At 46.3% G+C, this 16,482-nt stretch overlaps 1 protein-coding gene across 1 annotated transcript in view; it reads left to right on the top strand.

Moving 5' to 3' along the window:
• bahcc1b (BAH domain and coiled-coil containing 1b) overlaps positions 1–16,123 on the top strand; it is a 58,292-nt gene extending 42,169 nt beyond the window's left edge. The window contains exons 12-28 of the mRNA XM_037081919.1: positions 52–218; positions 1,432–1,568; positions 1,829–1,933; positions 4,287–4,365; positions 4,514–4,697; positions 4,983–5,150; positions 6,311–6,481; positions 7,288–7,538; positions 9,437–9,620; positions 9,807–9,924; positions 10,337–10,412; positions 10,533–10,641; positions 10,733–10,849; positions 10,952–11,089; positions 11,690–13,119; positions 13,828–14,064; positions 14,605–16,123. Of these exons, the coding sequence (XP_036937814.1) occupies positions 52–218; positions 1,432–1,568; positions 1,829–1,933; positions 4,287–4,365; positions 4,514–4,697; positions 4,983–5,150; positions 6,311–6,481; positions 7,288–7,538; positions 9,437–9,620; positions 9,807–9,924; positions 10,337–10,412; positions 10,533–10,641; positions 10,733–10,849; positions 10,952–11,089; positions 11,690–13,119; positions 13,828–14,064; positions 14,605–14,814 (3,881 nt within the window). The 3' untranslated portion in view covers positions 14,815–16,123. The remainder of the gene's footprint in view (positions 1–51; positions 219–1,431; positions 1,569–1,828; positions 1,934–4,286; positions 4,366–4,513; positions 4,698–4,982; positions 5,151–6,310; positions 6,482–7,287; positions 7,539–9,436; positions 9,621–9,806; positions 9,925–10,336; positions 10,413–10,532; positions 10,642–10,732; positions 10,850–10,951; positions 11,090–11,689; positions 13,120–13,827; positions 14,065–14,604) is intronic.
• Positions 16,124–16,482: the final 359 nt, after the last annotated feature.

The raw sequence follows: 16,482 nt of genomic DNA, 5'->3' as shown, positions 1-16,482 counted from the left end.
GCCTTGTGATGCAGCAATCTAAAAACCCCCAAATGATCCGTCTCCGTGCAGGTGAAGACATGCTGACCTTCGACCTCCACAGTCTGGCCACGCTGGCGGCCGCCCGCGCCCTGGAGATGGGGGGAGGGGCCTCAGATGCGGGGGCAGGGCACCAGTGTCCAATCAGGAAGAGGCTCAACCTGCGCAGGAAGTGCAGCTGGACGCCTCGCCACGAGCCGGTGAGGCTGCGTGTGTTTGTGTGTGTTTTATGCAGGCAAAACCATAAATCATTCATGCTGAAAATGTGGAGTTGAACAATGGACACACAGCTCATTTGTTTTTCTTACCAAGCTTTGGAAAAACATGAACGTGATACAAGCATGATTCAGGAATGTACAGTTGAGGATACGGGCCACTAATGTACTTTGGTCTGTCTAGTGATGCAAATGTCTGCATCAGAATCATCCATATGTACCTAGATCATCAGTTTATCATGCAAACACTGAGGTATCATAGACGAATATTAATACCTCAGTGACTAAAATGTGGGGGAATCTTGCAGAAATTAAAAGTAGAAAATGTCATTTAAAATATTTTAATTGATTGCATAACAAGATAAGGTGATGTTGGGGTTAATCAGCATTTATCTCTCTTTGAATAGTCCCAGAAATAAAGACGAACAAATAATATTCTTGATTAATTAAAAATTGGGCACTGTGTAGTTTTGAAGGAGAAACTCAGAATTTTATTTTTTAATGTTATTAATGTGGAAATAATTCAAACTTTCCATGACAGAATAAACAAAATATTCTCAGAGGAAAATAAGGTCCCCTGAAACCTGTTTGAAGCAAGAAAAGGTGGCAGGGTCCGCCAAGTATAAACAAAGTCAAACTGTATGACATTGTGTTGTCCTTTAAGGTCCGTTTGTTTATTCAGTTTATTCTGTCATGAAAACAAAGAGAGTTTGTTTATTTAGTTTAAGCATTAAAAATGAGTCAATGAAGCTCTTTCTTTTCTGATTAAAGTTTCCTCCCCAAAACTTCATAGTGCATTCCACATTTTACAAAATATTTAAGAAATATAAATGAATCTACAGTGCATCAAATAATCATTTAATCACGGAAAGGTTCATTATGTGTATTTTTGTTAATGCCAGTTACTACAGTTTTTACATCCAGCGCCAGGTCGATCTCCCAGAAGCCTTTGAGCAAAAACTGCAGCTGTAGTGACTGAACTTGTGAGCTTGTAGTCGCAGGAAAATCCGTCTAATCATCATCAAGCTGTCCAAACACAAGCTGCCCACTTCACATATCCAGTGACTGTTGAACCTGGTTTGTGCTCAGCATTGAAATACCCCTGCTTTGTGTGCCCGTGTGTGTGTGTGTGTGTGTGTGTGTGTGTGTGTGTGTGTGTGTGTGTGTGTGTGTGTGTGTGTGTGTGTGTGTGTGTCAGGTGTGCCCAGTGAAGGGCTCCATGGAGACGATGGGAGGGGAGGAGCTGGCCATGCGTGTCCAGCTGGCTGAGCTACAGCGCCGCTACAAAGAGAAACAGAGGGAACTGGCCAAGCTACAGAGGAAACACGACCACCAGTGAGCAAAGACAACACACACACACACACACACACACGCACACACATCTTTTTGTCTAGATTGAGTCGTGCATTCCAACATTCACAATTCTGCTGTCATGCTGCATCCTCCTGATTTATCAGGACTTGCAGCCTGCTCATACCTAATGCAGTCTGACCTGTAGCCGATACAAGTCTCCCCCTGTTTTCTCCTGCTGTCCTGACTGCATCTTTGATCTCCCTCCGTCTTGCTCCTTACCCTCCTCGTCTTCCTCTTTGCAGGAGAGAGGAGACGGCCCGTAGCCCTGCCCGCCGGGGGCCCGGCCGCCCCCGCAAACGCAAGTCCACCCCCGGCCCAGCTGCAGCAGAGAGCTCCAAGAGACTCAGGTCAGTCCCCTGATATTGCGTCAGTATAATCAGTGTGATTGGCAAGCCCCGCTCATTCATCCTGATTTCTGTTTGTGTTTTTAGTGAAAGGCACGGTTGATTTTCAAGAAGTTCTTCTTCAGCTGAATTGATTCAAATGCTCTATAGCTGATGATTTGCTTGATTGGGCACTGGAAGGAGCTGCTCGCACACGCACGCGCGCGCACACACACACGGGCGCACACACAAAATGGGTTATATGATGGGAGCTGTGAGCTGGGTGTGATTTTAAATGAGAGAAGGTAATGGAGATGAGGCCTTCATTAATCATCATTAATCACTTTTAATCATATTTATCACTTGCATTGATTATGCCCTGATTCCGTGCGAACCTCAAGCATATATTAATACAGCTGGACAAAGTCCTGATGTACAGTTATTACAGTGATAAACGACTCAACACCACCCCCACCCACTGCAACACACAACCACACATTATTTAACACCTCAGACGCTGCACACACATTCCTGCACGAGCAGGGAAACAGACACACACACACACACACACAGTATTCAACAGTCATAATGATAAATGTGTTTTCTCATGCTGCCCCACCTCTGTTAGCATGTGCACCCCTCGCCTTGATAAAATGATTAGAGAAACTCAAGGTTTGTCACGGTTACCATGATTAGAAGGCGCTAATGAAAATGACAATGGAAGGCTTTGGTCGTACACGCCGGTGCACCACACACACACATTCACACAGAAGTTGTTTAATTAGTAGTGCTGGTCGCTACGTGCCTGAGCAGCATTTCTGTTGTTATTAATAAGCGTTGTATCATTTGTTTATGCTTTCATCTCCCCGTGAGAGTTGTGGGTTGAGATGAAACAGGGAAAGAGTGAGCGGTAGAGAGGAATAGTAAGCGAAGTCACACGACGGTGGCTGCTGGTACACGCTTATACAATATATGGACAAAAGTATGTGGACATGTGAGCATCCATGTGTGCTCATTAGTGTACAATCTCCTGAAACTAAGAATTGATGCCTCAGAATGAGCATATCATATCTACTGTGATTTCTTTCTGTAGTGGAGTGTGAGACGAGGGGTATTCAGTTGGACGCAGTCTGCAACATCACCTCTAGTTGCTTCTAAAACCTATTCACTGGACATTTGATATACCGGCTTCTGGGGAATCTTTCGTGAATAACCCAGCTGCAGGAATTGGCTCATATTCAGCCGTGAGTGTTTTGATGGAGGGACCCGTAGTGGCAGACAATGACATACTGTGCCTTTAAGGCCTGGCAGAGTCCCTCTTCCAATTCATCATTCATAATTATTCCCCTGTGTACTTGGGGGAATTGTATTGTATGATATTGCCAGACCAGAAGTATGCAAGTATTTGAACAAAGTATGTGTGCTCTCGCTGTAAAGTTGACGAGGACGTGACATGAGGTCAACTTTGAGGCTTAGAAGCTCAGAAGGGGTTAGAGGTGAATTCAGATATTTTTTAGATATTTTTTTTTACATAGATAGATCTCATCTTTTCCCTTCTTTTCTCTCTCTTCTCCTCTCCTCTCCTCTTCTCTCCTGGGAGCGGAGATGCTGAGAGCCAAACCTTCCCTCTGTGGGAATATAGGATTCACCTGCCTCAGACACCAGCTGCTGTCAGAGTGTGTGCACTGTGTGTGCACTGTGTGTGCACTGTGTGTGTGTGTGTGTGTGTGTGTGTGTGTGTGTGTGTGTGTGTGTGTGTGTGTGTGTGTGTGTGTGTGTGTGTGTGTGTGTGTGTGTGTGCGAGTGCATGCATACAATGAAGGAATGAGAGAGAGAGAGAGAGAGAGAGAGAGAGAGAGAGAGAGAGAGAGAGAGAGAGAGAAGGAGGAGTAGTATTCAATAGAGGTTAGTGTTTATCGATTGAGCCCTGAAGCTCCGGTCAACGGACAGACTCCCCCGAGACTGCTTCATCTTTCCCTCTGTCTCTTCCCCTTCCCCCTAAACTATTCTCCTCCCCCCTCTGTCTCTTCTCCACTCTCCTTCACACCAGATAATTCTCATCCTTTCATGTGGTGAGTTTCATATTCGCATGGCCGCTGAATATTTCTGTGTTTGCCGTCAAACTGCGCAGACGCTCGGCGGAGCCTGTCTCTTACCTCAACAAAATGAGTGTAGAAGCAGAGTGGGAAGAGAGTGAGACAATGAGTGAACCCCGGCAGAGAGGGATATGAGACTAGAAAGAGGGAGAGCAAAGAGGCAGCCTCACAGAGAAAAGCATCCTTTTTAAAAGGAAGGAAATGTGTGATCAGATTGATCCTGTGATCCGTTTTGTACACCGCAAGTCCTCATTTATGTCTCGTGTTTTCATGTTTTCCAGGGCTGGGTTCAATTTACTGGAGGAGAAGGCCAGGAAGAAAATGACCAATCACGGCTTCAGCAGCCTCAGCTCCACACAGGTCGGTCCCTCTGTGGTCTCTCCCGGATCATCCGCACACACTGACAACCACTTCCTGCTGCTAATGTTTTTTTTTTTCCCTTTCCTGGATATTTCAATTAGCAGAAAGAAATTAGTCAATAATTAACTGTTCCGCTCCCCCTTTGCAGATGAAAGCTCGCTGTAAGCACAGAGGTCGGCCCAGCACCCTGAGCTCCAGGCTGGCCAGGCAGGTGACCCACCTGAAGCAGAAGGCTGCAGCCCAGCATGATGCACCAACCACAGGCATGCTGCACTGCAGAGAGACCCCTGGTGAAGAGGATGCTTCCAAGAATCACTGCAGAGGAAGAAAAGGTAGTTACAGAGGGAGCACATATACATGCTAACTATACATTAAAGGGCTGTTCCACCAAATATACACATTAAAGTCTGTTGAGGAGTATTACTGCATATATGAAAAAATAGTATGAAGGGTTTTTGGCTCCAGAGGAAAACTGAATGTGATCTGATAAAAATGCCTCCCTTGCAACATTGCATTGTGGGTAATGTAGTCTTCCCCAAGGCCTGTAAACACACATTATGTGTTACCTTGTAAGAAGAATGCCAAAACTAAACTCCCTCCCGCTGTCAATCCATCAGACCTGCAGGAGGACTGGGCAGCTGGTCAGACTATAAAGAGGAAGAGGGGTCGAAAGCCCAAAGTGCTGATGGGCGTCAACCCAAACAGACCTTACCACAAGGACGGCCGGACATCTGAGAAACAGGAAGTTAGGGAAGAGAAGAGTGACAGCGAGAGCTCAGAGCACGGTAAGTTTCACTCCAGGTCACACACAAGGGTTTTCTCAGGATTTTCTGTGTGTTCTAAAATCCAGCAGATGAATGCTTACTAATAAAAAAAAAAAATACAATACCACCAAAATAATTCTATGGCCTTTATTTCAAACCCTTTGTATGTGAAAAAGAAATGTTCAAATGGTCCATCAGTGCTGCAAAGAGAGAGTTCATAGGCTCTTTCGCACATGAGTCACGCTGATTTTGGCTGATGGCTCAGAGAACATCAACCAGACATTGTGAGATTTCGCTATGAGAGTACGTCTGTCTGTGTGTGTATGTGTGTGTGTGTGTGTGTGTGTGTGTGTGTTTGTGTGTGTGAACACACGAAGCGTCTCAAAGTGAGATGTCTGCCGTCATCAGGGAGCCTCCTCTCACTTCCCAGCTCGTCTGTCAAACCGTTAAAAACCGTTAACGACTTGCCACAGGCATGCAACACAGCCACCCCTGCCCTCAACACCATACGGTAACGTGAGCCCGCTCTGGCCCCGTTCAGAATGTCACACCCAGGTCCTCCCCTCTCTTCTTCACCTCCCCAGCACTGTGAAAATGTTCTCCTCTGTGGCTTGAGTCGACGAGAAACAATGAAACCCATCCCGACTTTAAATACGATGACTCTGAAACTGACAAAACTTCCGGAGAAACCTTTGCGGCGTTGATGGTGTCGGGAGGTGGTGGTTGGATGTGTGTGTCTGTGTGTGGGTCAGTGTTTGTGTGTGACTGAGTGTTGATGAGGACGCCATGTAAGTGACAAGTGTGTCAGAGATGTGTCGACACCCGACACGACCCCCGCAGTCAGCGACACACAGCTGCCAATAACAATCTGTGTGTGTGTCCATGTTTGTGTGTGTCTGTGTGTGTCAACATTGGCCTCTGCAGTTCAAGAACAAACTGCATTATTGTGCAGCTATCAAGACAAGTTTGATCAATCGATGGCAACATGTTTCCCTCGCTCTTCTAACTTTTGCATTCCGATGATGCAAGTTTAGCCAAGAAGCTCGTGAACTGAACTGTAGGCATCGGAGGAACACTGAAAGCTTGCTGTCAATATATCTCATTAAGTGAGCCCCTGGCTTTAATTAACAGTGTTTACATTTCGCTGACTGACTGATCATATTGATGCTGCGATTTCACAGAGGTGGAGGAGGACGGCAGCTACGACAGCGAAGATGGAGCCAGTGACATGAAGATTAGCTCGTCCTCTAAAGAAGCTCAAGCAAACCCTGCTGGGACTGTGCCTTTACCGTCGCAGTCCTCCAAGCTCCAAGCAAACCAGAAAGCCAGGAGTAAGAGACCAGGGCCTCCAGGTGAGATCTTTGTACATGCTGCTGCCATATGAACACGGTTTTACTTTATGATGTTCAGTTTTTGACTCAAGGTGAAGGAAAACAACCTTGTGCTTGGGTTCTAGAGAGTTTGGAAGTATAATATTTTCAGGTTGGAAATGCTACGTCTCACCCAAACACACAACTGTTTTCACATGCGTACGACTATTAGTGTTTTCTTGTCTTGCTAAGAAAGAAAGTGTCATGTGATGTGATGTTGATATGAGGCCTGAGTGATTTTATCTCAACAAGAACAATCTGACGTTCTCAGAAAAGTGTGTCAAATGACTGTCATGTTTCTCTGGAAGACCAGGAAACTACAAAATCCACATTTCTTAACTCACATTAAATAATCTGTTGTTCCAGAACTACCACTGAAACTTATCAAACAACCCACAAGCTCACTCACTTTTTTTCGTTTCTTTTCAGTTTGATGTCAATGTTTGTTTAGGGAGCTAAAAACTTGGTTACATTTAAGAAACAACTTACGTTAGGTTTAGGCAAAGATGGTCAAAGCATACTCTTTCACAACATTAGGCACGTTTAAAAGGATAAGATAGGATAACCCTAACTCTAACTTCTCTAACCTTAACCCGACTGTAACCCTGACCCCAACCCTTAAACACATTTTCAAAAGGATAGGATAGGATAGCCCCAACCCTGAATTCCCATGTGCATTTTTTCCTGTCGTTGCTAAGCTGTGACATAAAAAAAACCCCACGATTAATCCGTTTCATTAATGAACCAATATCGGATCGTGCATCTAATTGCCATGATGTCCCCTTCAGGCTCAGGCATGGGGAGCCTGTCCAGCACAGATCAGAGGACAGAGCCCAGAAGGTCGAGCCTCTCCAGCACAGAGAGGGGACGTCCAGACTGCCAGGGGACAAAAAAATCACACCTGCCCAGCTGGGATGTGTCGTCGGTGGGCTGCAGCTTTTTGGACAGTCGGGGGAACCGCGGAGCTCTGACAGAAGCAAACAGGGCCGGCAAGGAAGCCATGAGGAGGAGCTCAGTGGGACACGGCATTCTGGGAAAGGTGAGACATCATGGTGTCTGATGAGGTATGGTGACTTGTGACCTTACACTGACAGAGCAGTATTTTACTATTGCAACTGAAAACTTTTCGACCAAGTAAGTTACTCTGTGAGAGCAGTGATTTATGGCCCTGCTTTATCACATCGCCCACAAAACTGGCATTTTCCTGCGCAGCTGCTTCACCCCTTCACTTCTGTGTCAAGTGTCTCAGTCCCTTCTTGATGCCCTCTTTAACATTTTAAAACTTTGTACAACTTCCTGAGGTTGATACCTGTTGAGCTTGATCATTTCCTGCTGTGCAAATTTGGACTCAACCTCAGAACTAAAAGCTCTTCCAGAGTTCAACAATCATTTGAATCTATGTGCGTCGCGACGATTTTGTTTCCTTTGATCATTCACACATAATGGGAGGGAGGATTTAAAAGGGAAAGGTGAGATGAGTTTGATCATTTTAGAGGCGCGACAGAGAGGTTAGATAATCAGTATTGCAATAAATTACCACTGTCAAAGCATGGTAAGGAATGTAATTGCATTATTTCGGGGAAATGAGCTTACGATCAAAAGGGACATGCTGGCTTTTTTGTGTAACGAACAAAACAGCGGTCAGGACAGGGGTCAGCTTGACTGGAAATGTGAGTATAAATGAAAAGGTGACTCAGAGAAGGTCACTCCTTCAGCTGTGTGCACATAAAGGCTGAGACAGACAGAAGCAAGGAGGAATTTGGAAAAGCCCTCGCCTAATGTTCACTCCTTCCTTGTCAGAGCGAGCCACACCCTGCCAGGAAGTTTGAAAATCCTGCCGATCATGACTAAAACTACCTACTAATAGCTCCTTTACAGGCAGACAGTATATCGGCTTAAAATCAGTCACTTTGTTAAATATACCATTGATCGTTGTCATAGGTGTGTGTTCGCATGCCTGCCTGCTACATTAACACACCAGCGGCCCTGTTGTATTCGTGCAGGCAGCCGTTGGCGAGACACCCACATTCATCTTAATGAGAAAGTGCCGCGAGGTTGCTCTAGTCTTTGACTCATTGTGAGGGAATGTCCAAAAACACATAACTCCAAACCAAACACAGAAGTATAAAGATAATCATTGGCCATAACCCCACACACACCCATGCATGCCTGCGTGCGCACACGCACACACGCATACACACACATACACAAACACACACACGCTCCACCAGTACTAAAGGGAAATAATCACCAATGCCCTCTGGTGACGAAACTTCTGTCACTAAAATATATGGTCTCCTGATGTGGAAAACTCCAAGAGACAGCACATGCACGCCCACACACACACACACACACACACACACACACACACACACACACACACACACACACACATCATCTCATGCATTGAATGTTATGGTCTTTTCTTTGGAAAGGCTAAATACAAGCAGAAACCTGTTGGGCGAGCTGACTTTCCATCATCAGCCATCATTCATCTCAAGGTAGACTAGCTTAAACCGGTCTGGAGAGGGATAGTATCTGGTGTGAGCGTGTGTGTTTGTGTGTGAGTGTTTGTGTGTGTCCTACGGTGAGAATGTCAATTCGCGTTCGAGCTTCTATATGAGCAGTCGTCGGCCCTGTTCACGTATCCTCAGGCAATATGGTAGTCTATCTGTTTGAGAGCTGCAGTTATGACTGACTGCGACCTTTGACCTTTGAGTAAATGGTGACAAGTGAGAAAATCCTGCACGCTTAATTGAAATATCACATTTCAAGCAGAGTCGCTGCCTGTGGTAGCTTTGCGCTGATGGATTCACCACATCAGTCTTGATTCGGTCACTTGCAGATCCTGTTTACCATTCATTAATTTGTGCATATGATGAGTGATCACATATCCTGCTTTCTGTCCACTGATGTCATATCCTGCTTCCTGTCCAGGCCAAGGGCCACGCAGTGAGCCGGCTCCTGCAGAGCTTTGCGGCCGACGACGGCTTTCGGTTGGATGAGGAAAGCAGCTTTTCTGAGGGCGAGGAGGAGGAAGAGGAGGAAGAGGAAGAGGAGGAGGAGGCACAGGAGAAAATGTTGACCCACCTCCCCCCCAACATGCCTTGCAGGATACCTGGTAGGCATAAACAGTGACACATCCTTTTAAAGAATGCTGGATCCTTTTCACACATGCATGCACACCCCTTTCTTTGCCTTCCTGTTCACGTCACATAGCAATAATTCAACACGCTCACAAATTATGTATATCTCCCCCTTTGTCTTCTCCATTCATCCATCTTCCCACCACGCCCTCCCTCTGCAGCCCTGCCAAACTGCGTGTTGAGTAAAGAGATGCTTGTGGACGGGCTGAAGATCCTGATCTCTAAGGAGGATGAGCTGCTGTACGCCGCCTGTGTCCAAACTCTGGACCTGCCTGACATGTAAGATACAAACCCATTAAAGAGTTTAGAGTTTCCCATAATACTGTATAGTTGAAGTGTGCTAAAATTTAAAGACTCTTTTACATAATAAAACTTGAAGCTTCCAGAGATAAGAGCAGAGTCCGAGAGGGATCTTTCACTGGGAAACCCTTCAGTTAAGCAGTAAACAGACACAATACAAGTCATGTTCATGTTCAAAACTTAGACCAGCACTCACTGAATGCCTGGCATCTGTGAGAATCTCGACAAATAAGAAGTCTAGATGACTACAAAAGCCAAAAACACAGCAGTGACAGCCAACAAAGCTGTCAGTGACAGAAACTGAGCACCAAACCTCGAATTCAAGAGTGAGAATGATACCTTTTTAAAGAAATATATTCATTTCATTTCCTTTTCATTTTTTTCCTCTTAGATTTAGCGTTGTCATCGAAGGGGAACGAGGAAATCGGCCACGCATCTACTCGTTGGAACAACTTCTTCAGGAAGCTGTGAGTTTTGGTGTCACGACTGCATGTCTTTAACATTTAGCAGTTTTGTCAGTAGTTGTGCGGGGACCTTTAAATGAATTTCCACAGGAGTTACATATGAGAAATCTGTGATTTTTCTAGGTGTTAGACGTGCGGCCCCAGACCGAGGCCATCCTTACTGCGGGTACGCGAGTGTGTGCGTACTGGAGTGAGCGCTCCCGTTGTCTTTACCCTGGATACGTCCATCGAGGTGAGCGAGACGGACCGACAGACTTACTCTGCACAGATACACTGGTACACTCCAGGGACTCATGTCCTCTGTCCTGTTTGTTGTGCTTTAGGAGGTCCAGGTGAGGACGAGAAGGAGGGCAGTGTGATGGTGGAGTTTGACGATGGAGACAGAGGAAGGATCTCTCTCACAAACATCAGGCTTCTGCCCCCAGGATATCAAATCCACTGTGAGTATGCACAGATATTAAGGAAGGTAGCCAGCCAGCCAGCCAGACAGACAGACAGACAGACAGACAGATGTCCAGCATTACATTTCTTTACTCTGTCAGGTGCTGAACCTTCTCCGGCACTTCTGATCTCACCTGGTCGCCGTGGCCGACGAAGCTCCACCCAGGAGAAGAAAGATGCTCCCACGGAGAAACCAACCAATGAGGACCCAGCAGGGAGGCCCCAGGAGAAAAGACCAGGTGAGGCATCCTCTTCCTTTTCAACAAACGTGTAACGTTTTGCAGAGATTTGCCCGTTTAGAAGGTGATTTTTATCTGGCTCATGTGGGCAAGTAAAACTGTTGGTCTCTCAAAAGCTCTGATTTATGTTGTCTGAGAAGACCTGGTCTAACTAGTAAATACCTGCACACAGACACAGAGCCCCTCAGGCCTTACTAAAACCCCCCAAACATTGACAGGCACTTACAGTTTCAACTGTCAACCAATTATCAGGTGCCTCCATGTCAAAGGCGAGCATTCCTTGTTTGCCGCCTTTCATTCACCCTTTACATGATCGCATTAATCACTGCTTTATGAAGTGTCATCAGTGTCGTTTTTGTAGCTATGCAACATACATGAAACTCATCACACACTCAGTGCAACAATAAAGCTGGAGGGAGAGACATGTTTACCAGGTTTGTTGTACTTTGATTAATGGTTATGTCGAAACTTACCTGTCTAGGTGAAGATCAAAGAGATAAGGATATTAAGTTTCTCCAAAGCTCTTAGTTCCACAATTAATCTCAGACCTGTCAGTCCATATTGATTATAACTCCTCTCTGTTGCCATCTCCTTTTTCAGTTGGCAGACCGAAGAAAATCCACTCAGTGCCTAAGACTGCCAGCACACCGACGCCAGTAACAGACACTGTAACCAAAGGCAACACTTCCTTGTTGAACTGGTCCGCGCCCAGGAAGAGACCGCCAGTTGACTTCTTCCTGTTCAATGGGACATCCCGTAAGACCCAGAGGAGGATACGTGAGCGGGACTTGGGATTCTTTCATCGGCCCACTTCCCACCCTCTTGGACCCCCCATGCCCTTCAAGGGCATCTTTGGCTCCCCCTTTGAAGGTGACTCATTCAGCAGCATCGCCAACGGCTACTCTACCTTTGGAGGCTCTGTGGTCGGGCGACCTGTTACCACAGTAGCCTCGATTGGGCTCCGGGACTCCTTGTCCTCTGCTTGCTCTCCAGCTGTCCCTACGGCGATGGCAGCTGGAAGCAGGAAGCCATTGAGTGAACGCGACAGGAAACAGTTCCTGGTAAAGCTTGACCATGAAGGAGTGACCTCTCCTAAAACAAAGAACAGCAAGGCCCTGCTTCGACTGGGGGGGAGTGGAGGGAGAGGGGGAAAGAGTCTCGCCTCCACAGGGGCACCGCTGCGATACATCCATCCTGCCTTGCTGGTGAAGGATGGCAAGAAGGGAGACAATGCTGGAGCCCGTTCTGAGGCTGTTGTAAAGGGCTCTCCACCTCTGAGGAAGGATCATCTGTCAGCAGGTCATGGAGTCCAAGGGGGGGATTATAGTTTGGACTACCAAAGTGACTGCCCAAGCTCTTACTCTGAGCTGGATGAGGATGATGAGGATGAGGGTCAAGACGCTGAGTCACGTGGAGGCAGTGCAGCAGCCTCATCCCACCGTGGTGGTCGATTTCTCTCTCGTCTCTCCGTCTGCTTCTCCTCATCCTCCTCATCTTCCTCCTCCTCTGGCTCCATCTCCTCCTCGTCCCTCTGCTCGTCTGAAAACGACTCCTCTTACTCCTCTGATGAAGAGTCCTCCTCTGTGCTGCTGCGTCGCGCACTGCTCCAGCAGGACAAACACAAGCACAGGCAGAACATGACCTCTGACCTCCTGAGCCCTGACCCTACCACCTCCAATTCATCTCCCTCCGCCTCAGCTCCGGCTCATGGCTTTGTGGCAAAAGCCAGCATGGCTGTCTCGGGTTCAAAGTCGAGGGTTGAGAGAGCAGAAGACAGGAAGGAGTTTGCGTCAAAAGGGAGTATGGTGGCTAACAGTGGCACAGTGAAGACCCAGCTGAAGAGGAAAGAAGGAATTGCTAACAGCCACCATCAGAGCCAAAGCAGTCCCGTGAGCCAGCAGTCAAAACCTGCCTCCAAGGACCCGGCAACAGCTAAGAGGCAGAGGATGTCGTCACCTGAGCCTCTGCCTAACATGAGTCCTCTTCTGCCTGGACGCCAGCTGTGGAAATGGTCTGGCAACCCAACACAGGTAGGACAAATCCAAGATATAAGAGATTCTTCTGGCAACCTTCACTGCTTTTTGTCACTGTCCTGCAAAACTTTTTCCTCATTATCTTGGTTATATGCTTTCAAAATCATTGCCTTGGGTATCGGTAACCCACTTAACCTCACAGCTTAAGTAGGTTAGCGATTGTTGTTCCAGTTTCTGCTGTGTCACACCTTGATTATATACAGTACATGCAATGTTCAAATATGATCCCTCTTGGCATTGCTTATTCTGCCTCAGACTTTGTACACATTGGTTACACTGTAAGACTTACTCCGTGTGGCTAATCTCTGAGTTTGTTATCCTGATTATTAAGTCATGATCCCGAGATAACGGAACAAAACAGTTTGAGCAGCCGCTGCCACTCTCAGCTTCCCTTCTGCCATGTTGTTTGCTTTGTAAACACTGACTGAAATGTGCAGATTAATAAAGAAGCTGACCCATGGGTGTGCACATGCCCCCAACGAATCATAAAATAGATCAGATATATAGATCTGTTACCCAGGTTATGGTTGCTGTGATCATAACATCCACATCAGATTCAGTTAAGAGTGTGTAACTGGTCTGCCTGCAAACATACTCTTGAAATTAAAAGTGTTGTGACTCTTGCCATGTTTGGTGATGAAGTAAACCCCCTTTTCACTGAATAAATTCACTGAGAGTGCTATTTTTGTTCTGTTCCCCGGACAGAGGCGAGGTCTGAAGGGCAAAGCCCGCAAGCTTTTCTACAAGGCCATCGTGCGGGGCAAGGAGACGGTGCGTGTCGGGGACTGTGCTGTGTTCCTGTCACCTGGCCGGCCCCAGCTGCCCTACGTGGGCAGAGTGGAGAGCCTCTGGGAGTCGTGGAGCTCCAGCATGGTGGTCAGGGTCAAGTGGTTCTACCACCCAGAGGAGACACGCCTGGGGAAGCGACACCGAGATGGCAAGGTAAAGACCACAGAGAGTGCAAGTACAATTTCTAAAACGGGAGCGGTCAAAGTAACAGTCCGTGACATTTTAATATAAATATATTACCACTTTGCTTCTTTTTATTCCCTATTCACATCTGATACAAATGGTTGAACCGCCACTTAGTTCATGAACCTGCTACTATTTGCAGTTCTGAATACTCAGTGTGAGGTGGGTCTTTCCCTGGGAAAATCTCTGCTGCAGAGGAAGTCATGCATTTTGCATATCTGGCAACATCAGTTGTGGTTTGTTTTGAACAAATACAAAAAGAGCTAGTTTAGTTAGCATGAGCAGCAACTTCATAAAAGATCACTTGCAGAAACTCAAACTTCATCATAAAAAAACCCCACAATAAGAGACATGACGGAGTTGGTATGTGTGGGATAAACACAAGGAAAACAGCAGCTAAGATACTGCCACCACAAACATGACAATCTTACCACTGGTGAAAGCAAGTGTCAGTGCAACATTCTGATTATCTTGCTGATGTATCAACCCTTCTTCCTGTCTCCTTCCCAGAATGCCTTGTATCAGTCGAGCCACGAGGATGAGAATGACGTGCAGACCATCTCCCATCGCTGCCAGGTGGTCAGCAAGGCCGAGTATGATCACCTGACGCGCGAACGTAAGCCTGGCAACACGGTGAACGACCTCTTTTACCTGGCTGGAACCTATGAACCGACCACCGGCCAGCTGATCAGCGCAGACGGCATGGCCATCGTGTCCTAACATCTGGAGAGAAATCCAAATATTGACCCGAAGGCTGGAGTTGACTGATTCCAGGATGGTCCTCAGAACAGAGGGAAACCAAGACAAAGAGTTGTGGCTCTGCGTGTTGATCTGTCCCTTGTACAAGAAGGAGCTAGCCCCACTGGATAAAGCCTGACAGTACTGGCACTTAGAGGAGTCTGTGAAAGTCTGATCCAGATTTAACCTCTTTATCAGGGGTGGCTCCTTATAGCAGCGAGAGTCTTCAGCCCTCCTGTGGCTGAAATACTGGAGTATCTCGTCACTGCGACAAAAGAACAGGACCCAAGGACATGAGCACTTTGGAGTACAGTATGGATGAAAGGTGGCAGACTTTGCTCTCCAGCAGGAGAGGCTATATGGGAAGGAGAGACTTCATGTAAACCACACTGGTTTGGAGGTTTTTAATGGTCTCATACTGGTAGTTTGAAGATGACAGCGTGATTGGGAGATCCCCAACAGGACCAAAAAACACTGTAGTTTGGACTTTGTGTGTAAATGCGCGTGTGTGTGCGTGCGTGCGTGTGTTTGCAGAGTGGCTGCGATGACCCTGTTTGGCATTTAATGAGCTCTAAGTAAATAGCGCTTTAGCGTGCGCGCCTGTTTGTACTGTATGTGTGGTCATGCACGTGCACACATGCGCTCTCCAAGCAAAGATGGCGTCATGACACGCCGTCCGTATGTCTCTCTAACACTCTGAATATTAATCTGTCCAGTGCTTAGCGTGCAGAAAACAATTTCTTCTCCTGTCAAGCCATACACGTCAATACCTCTCTCTTGTATCCTCCTGTTCAGGTGCAGAGACACATGTACAGGTTGTTGGATTGTCTTTATGAACGGAGCGTGCGTGTTGGTGTGCGTGTGTACGTGTGCATGGGCGTGTGTGCGTGAGCTTTGTACAGCATTATGCATAATATAACATGTTGTAAATAGTATACATATATATTTGTTCTTGTTGTTTTTGTCGTTTTCTTTTGCAGAGAAGATTATTTTATTTAGATTTTTTTAGGATGTGTGTGGGTGGGTTTGGGCGGGTCTGACGGAGGGAGGAGGTGGGGGTTAGTATCCTTCTCTCTCAATGCACTGAACAGAATCGGAGGTTTGGATTTGGGGTCAAACTGTACAACTGATGTGAAGACATTTGTGGTTGTAAGCCCTGCAAAGGCTGAATATGTTGAAAGGGTGTGTTTTTATGTTTTTATAAGAAAATCAGAAAAAGGCTCTTTTTAAATATGTGTCCAAATTTTTTCTTTTCCTTCTTCTTTTTTAAAACTTTTTTTTTTTTTTTTTTTTTTTAACAAATACTGGAAAAGAAACTGAGTTTCTGCTGTTGTCTGATCCTAAAAGAATCTAGCTCTTCTGTATCTATTTTAGCCTGTATTCCTATATGAAATGTAGATATTTATCTGGCATCAAAAAGAAACATACCAAAGCACCTGTGAGTTTACGCATCAGCGCATTAGAAGAAAACAATTTTATAAATGAAAACATTCAATCAAATCTGAATCCGGGACCCCTGCAATCACCGAGGTATTTTAAGTCGAGTTCCTCTCGTTGTCTGCTCCTGTTCATCCAGCGCTGCAGCAACATTGTCTGCACACTGCCCAGCTGATGCACTTGAGCTCTCTATGGCAACCAGAACGGCATCAC

This window comes from Acanthopagrus latus, chromosome 20, assembly GCF_904848185.1.
Source record: "Acanthopagrus latus isolate v.2019 chromosome 20, fAcaLat1.1, whole genome shotgun sequence".
Taxonomy (NCBI): Eukaryota; Metazoa; Chordata; class Actinopteri; order Spariformes; family Sparidae; genus Acanthopagrus; species Acanthopagrus latus.
Note: the sequence above shows the minus strand (reverse complement) of the source record. Positions and strands in the feature narration are given on the sequence as shown.